Source organism: Mus caroli, chromosome 11 (assembly GCF_900094665.2).
Source record: "Mus caroli chromosome 11, CAROLI_EIJ_v1.1, whole genome shotgun sequence".
NCBI classification, from domain to species: domain Eukaryota; kingdom Metazoa; phylum Chordata; class Mammalia; order Rodentia; family Muridae; genus Mus; species Mus caroli.
In genome coordinates, this window is record NC_034580.1 from 48,199,616 (window position 1) to 48,205,868 (window position 6,253).

General features: G+C 41.8%; 1 protein-coding gene across 1 annotated transcript in view; it reads right to left on the bottom strand.

The window, feature by feature from the left end:
* The window catches only part of Hspa4 (heat shock protein family A (Hsp70) member 4), a 40,756-nt gene that overhangs the window by 11,094 nt on the left and 23,409 nt on the right, over positions 1–6,253 (bottom strand). Inside the window, exons 8-9 of the mRNA XM_021178214.2 lie at positions 2,612–2,688; positions 250–401 (exon numbers count right to left, since the gene is read on the bottom strand). Coding sequence (XP_021033873.1) covers positions 250–401; positions 2,612–2,688 — 229 coding nt within the window. The remainder of the gene's footprint in view (positions 1–249; positions 402–2,611; positions 2,689–6,253) is intronic.

The following is a 6,253-nucleotide window of genomic DNA, read 5'->3' on the forward strand; positions in this document are numbered from 1 at the left end:
AACTCACTTTGTAGACCAGGCTGGCCTCGAACTCAGAAATCCGCCTGCCTCTGCCTCCCGAGTGCTGGGATTAAAGGCGTGCGCCACCACGCCCGGCTTAAACTCCTCTTACTACACGCTACGCCATCAATACCTTGTATGTATGTCAGCTGCCCATTTTAAGCAAGAGTTTCAGAATCTTACACCTTAAGCTGCCCTTTTGTTAATGGGTAGATCTGTGCTATGACTTCTGAAGAAGACCAAACTCACCTGCAGAGCACAGCCTCGAGTGACAGCTTCATCTGCATTTAATGTTGTGCTGAGTTCTTTACCAAAAAACTTGCTGATCTTCTCTTTCACTGCAGGGATTCGTGTGGCACCACCAACTATCTCCACTGCATAAATATCTTCTTTCTTTAACTCTACCACAAAAAACAAAACATAAAAAGAATCTTTAAACCAATATTCTACAATGAAGAACAAAGTAGTAGAGCTCATGGTGTCCACAAACATTTTAAAAAACAAACAACTCCCTCACATACCCATTCCAAAATTCATCATCCTCCCCCACCCACCCATCCCCCACCATGCCCTACCCACACACACTCACATTCTCTCACCCTGGAGCATAGCCTCTGGTAAAAAGTAGTCATCTTGCCAGGCAGTGGTGGCGCACACCTTTAATCCCAGCACTTGAGAGGCAGAGGCAGGCGGATTTCTGAGTTGAGGCTCTATAGAGAAACCCTATCTTGAAAACAACAACAACAACAAAAAAGTACTCATCTTGACTCTCAAATAACAATAGTGGGGTCTGGAAGACACTGCCCAAGGACACTACACTTTTGCCTGTGCAGGTCCTGCATTCCCTTAGAGGGCTACACAAAGTACTGTAAAGAGATCCAACATTCCAGCCAGCATGTTAGCCCAAAGTGGGCTTCAAAATACTACGTCATCCATGACCTGCCATAAAGCAAGGAAGTTCCAAATAACAAGGCACAGGCACACAGCCATGGACTATGGTCTCCTGGGGATCAGGGCATGGCAAGGCTCTGCTACTGCCCAAAACCTATCTAATGCCAAGTGCTTTCCCAGTCACACTTTATCTAACAACCACTGTCCGCTCGAGGGTTAAACACACATGCTGAGAAAGCCTGGTGACCCCAGAGTTCAGCCTCCAGGATGCACAAAAATGTGCAAAGAGCATCAACTCTACTTAGATATTGTCTGACCTCCACTAACTCACTTTTTAAAAAAGAAATGAGCTGCAGCCAGGCATATTAAGTATGTGCCTGCAGTTCCAGCTGGAGGCAGGGGAAGGAGTACTGCTTGAGTCCAAGGATTGCAGGCCAGCCTACACAATGTAACTGCAACTCCTGAGAAGACGGAAAAATGGGAAACAGGGAGGGTGACACTCCCAAAATCCATAGTTAAAACACACTTACCTCTCATCAACACTGATTTAAGAGCCAAGCCAGTACTAAGCTAACATTACATGAACACCCTGAATTAATCAGTGACAAACAAAAATGTAAACATTAGACCCCAAACCGTTTTAGTTAATAATGTATTCCTAAGGGAATTGTCACCCTTTAGTCTGAAACATAATTAAAACATCTTATAAATCACACCTGGTTTGCATGTCTTTCTGTGCTCCTATTTCAACATGACTCTCCACTTTATTTTTGTATATTTATTAATCTGTTTGTTTGATTGGTTGATTGAGACTGGATCTCTTTTAGGACTGCTGGCTGTCCTGAGTTCACGTCGATCCATCTGTCTCTTTCTCCTGGTTACTGAGATTTTCAGACAGGGTCTCTAACCTAGTCTGGCCTTAAAATTTAATGATGACCTTAAACTTCTGACCTATCTGCTGAAAATACAGGCACGCATCACCATTCAACCTGTCCTTCAAAAAAATAATTTTTTAAAAATGTATATGGTTGTTTTGTGTGCATGTGTCTGTGCACAATGTTCATCCATGCACCACATATATGCCTGATGGTGACACAGGCCAGAAGAGGAGGTCGGGTCTCTTGGAACTGGCGTTATCGTCACCATGAAGATGTTAGGACTTTGACCTGGGTCCTCTGGTAGAGAGCAGCTACTTCTAGCCTCTGAGCCATCTCTCTAGGTTTGTTTGTTTTGTTTTGTTTTGAGAGAGTCTTCCACTGAACGAGGAGCTTGATTCTAGGATGATCTGTCTACCTTCCCACCACTGGAGATTACAGTGTGTGCAGCTGCACCTGGGTTTTACAGAGATGCCGAGGAGCCAAAGGTCTTTATGTTTGAGCAGCAAGGCTTTACCCACAGAGCCATACTAAGTTAACACAGGGCTCACTGACAAAAAGACTACCACATACACACTGCAAAGCAACTCAGTAAACAGATTTCTACATCCATCTGTGCTTGAGAAAGAAAGTTTTCAGAGAAAACACTTTTATTTCCCTGTATTCTTCATAGAAGGCTTTATAAAGAAGAAATATTCCAGGGGACAGATAAAGCTTATTATAGCATGAAGCTAAACTGACAGTGTTCATGCAGCAAACATTTGACTGGGAGAAAATGATAACATGCAATACATCCCCAGAGTCTGAGATCTACAAACAATTAATTCAATGACAAAAGTACTCACTGGATTGCTCCAAGACGCTTCGAAGTGGCGGCTCCACTCTTGCTAGGAGATCATCACACATCTCCAAAAATTTGCCTCTAGTAAAGAAATAATACAAATTAAACCACATTCCACTTATACGTAAAACAAAAGGCAATGACAAGCACTGATAAGGATTTGGGAACTGCAGGCCTTACACGTTTCTGGGCAATGTAAAATGAACACTAAGAGTCTGGCTTTTGCTTGGAATGCTAAACTTTAACAGCACTGCCAGAGGACTGCGTTCTACACTGGGTATGCACACTAATAGAATTAAAACGTAACTTCACAGAAATAAAACATGTACACATGATAGGATGCTTTCCAACATGATTCATAAAATCCAGAAAGCAAAAACAATTCAAATGCCTGTCAATGTACTCAGGAAGAAAAGGGTGATATCAGGCTAGATCTGAAAGTGCTGTGCTAAACAGAAGTCAAACAAAGGACATCTTTTATTTATTCCAGTTATATGAACTACTCAGGATAGGTAAATCAACACACACACACACACAAGAGTTCAGTGCCAGCTTGAGTAGGAAAAAAAAGAGAAAGAACATTAACATACATCAAATTCTTCTCTGTGGGCCGGAAAGATGGCTCAGAGGTTAAAAGAGAAGTCCTGAGTTCAAGTCTCAGCAACCACATGGTGGCTCACAACCATCTGTCATCAGATCTGATGCCCTCCCCCTCTTCTGGTGTGTCTGAAGACAGCTACAACATACTTATATATAATAGATAGATAGACAGACAGACAGACAGATAAATCTTGAAAAAAAATTCTTCTCTGTAAGATTGGTTTAGAATTAGAAAAAGAGCACAGCTCTTCTGTCTACACCTTGTGCAAGAACTAGTGTGGTGATCTTTTACAATTAGTGACTACTGACACAGGAGTCTCTGCCAGTTGTCTACAGGCTTAGCAACGGGGCAGGTGGTTCCCACCCGTCTCTACTTTTACTCCAGAATCCTTGACAACATCTATCTTTTTTGTTTGCTTGTTTTTTTAAAAAAAACCATTTTGGGTTTTAGTTTAATCTGCTCTGAACATAATTATATAAACAGAACTATGCAATACTCAAGTTATTTCAAAATGAGTCTAATAACTAGCATGTTTCACAGGCCATCCATGATTTATTCTATATCTACATTTTATTATTTTTATATTTATTTTATGTGTATAGTCATGTTGCCTGCATGCATCTATGTACATACGTGCATGGCCTGGTGCCCTCAGATCAGAAGAAGGTGTTAGATCCCCTAAAACTGGGGTTATAGATGGTTGTAAGTTACCAGGATGGTACTGGACAAAACCCAGGGCCTCTTAGCCACTTAAATATATATATCTCCAGTTCCATATGTACATGTTTCAAAAAATAATCCATGCAATGAGCCAAGACACGTTTTGTTTGTTGGGGGAAAAAATAAAAGAGTCCCTGATAAGACAGGACAGCAACAGAGGGCAAACCTAAAAAGTTCCCTTAAAAGGGGTTAGAGATGTGGCTCAAGGGTTAACAGTTGCTGCTTTTTCTGGACCCAACATAATGGCATATAACTGCAACTCCAGTTCCAGAAAATCCAAACCCTCTTCTCACCTCTGAAGGAAGGGACCAGGGACGCACATGGTACGCCTACATACACACAGGCAAACATTCACATACAGAAAAATAAACCTTTTAAATAGCATTTTAAAAAGTTCTCTTAAAAGGGAAACAAGAATGTAAGGAAAGAAAAAACACTGATAAACCCAAACTGGGCAAGAAAGTAGAAGTAAAGTCAAAAGGAAGAAAAACCACTCTAAACACTGCTTCCCAAGGCCTGGGCATAGTGCTTAGCTGGACAGTGCTTGTTTAGCATGCATGAAGCCCTGCACTCCATATCCCACGATACTTAGAACATACAAAATAACCTGTGTCCAAAAAAAGCAAGCAAAAAAGTTCTTCAGGCAATGGTGGCAACACACCTTTAATCCCAGCACTCCCAAGGCAGAGGTGGGTGGAACTCTGAATTCAAGCCAGCCTGGTCTACAGAACAGCCAGAGCTACACAGACTTACAAACCCTGATTTTTAAAAAAAAAAAAAAAAGCCCAAGTAAGCAGCCATGATGTAATGCCAGTGCTGGGGAGAAAGACTGGGGAGGTGAAGAGCCGCCTGCATCACAGTGAGTTCCAAGCCAAAGAGGCACAGAGTGGCAACTATGTCACAAAAGTAAAAGGGTTTGGAGCAGAAAAACTGAAAAGAACCTAGAAATACCTATTTCAACTAAAAATGCACAAAAGAATATACAAATCCAGAGTCTCTTCCTGAGACTAGAAGGAACTCCTGAAGACTGCTATCAGGACGGAGCGTCCGTCTCTTTTAGGTGATGACAAAAAACATTCTATAATTAGACAGTGGCCACCTTATGAATACATACAAAACATTGAAGTGTACATTTAAAATGGTAGATTCTTTTATATGAAGACTACCTCAACAGCCACAAAAAACAACAACAAAAAATAACCAGGAAGTGAAAACAAATTATATACGAACAAAAATAGGGAAAGTAAACCACAAAGTTTTTAAGAGCAAACAAGCCAGCAGAGACTGTCACATCCCAGAAAGGCAAAGTTCCTCAAGAAAAGCAAAGCTGGAAAACACAACGATCACTCAACTCCTCCCCAGACAAGCTTACTTTAAGAACAGAGCCAGATGGGGGCTGGGAAGATGGTGCTCCAAAAAGTGGCTTGCACACACAAGGAAAGGTTTTAAGAACTACCTCATGAGAACAATTACACTCCTAGGTGCACACCTCAAAGAACTAAAAACAGACATTCAAGTATCTCTGTTCAAATCTGCCTGCCTCAATTCTCAAACCATCACTAAACACTGACTATGAATGCACACATCTGCCAGAACAGGTAACGACGCACTGGTGAACACTTCACGAATAAACCTCAAAACCATCATGCATTACACACATGACATACATGCATGGTTCCACTGCTAGGATATGTGCAGAGAATGCAAATACAATCTGAACCAGACCCAAAGGAGAACTGCTGACAGACAGACAGACAGACAGACAGACAGACTCTAGGGCTTTAGCTACCCAATGACTGTTCCCATTATATACAAGTGATGCTTCATAGCACTGCATGGACTAAGTAAGTACCACTGACTGGTCACTGGGAAGTGTTTCACTGCATGGTGTGTGAATTTTAGAGATGGCATCTTCCGTGTCCCAGGCTGGCCTGAACCTCATTTGATGGTACATATTCAAGCAGCCACCTAACTTGAGATATCACATTTACCCAGACAGAAGATTAAATGAAGTGACACTTTCCCTGTCCCTACCCAGGGCGACAAACCCTTGTCTTTAATTACTGAAATGACACATTCAGGATAGCAACGTTTCATGAAGACCAAGCCAACCTCAAACTATGGAGCTAAAATTTGTGTTTCCTTTTAGTGAGTAGTATGTGAGTTAAGAGAGAGAGAGAGAGACAGACAGACAGACAGACAGAGACAGAGACAGCACACACATGGAGGTGCTCTTCCTCTACCATGGAAATCCTGGGGACTGACCTCAGACACAAGGCTTGACAGTAACCACCTTTACTTGTCAAGTCATCTCTCTAGCCTGAT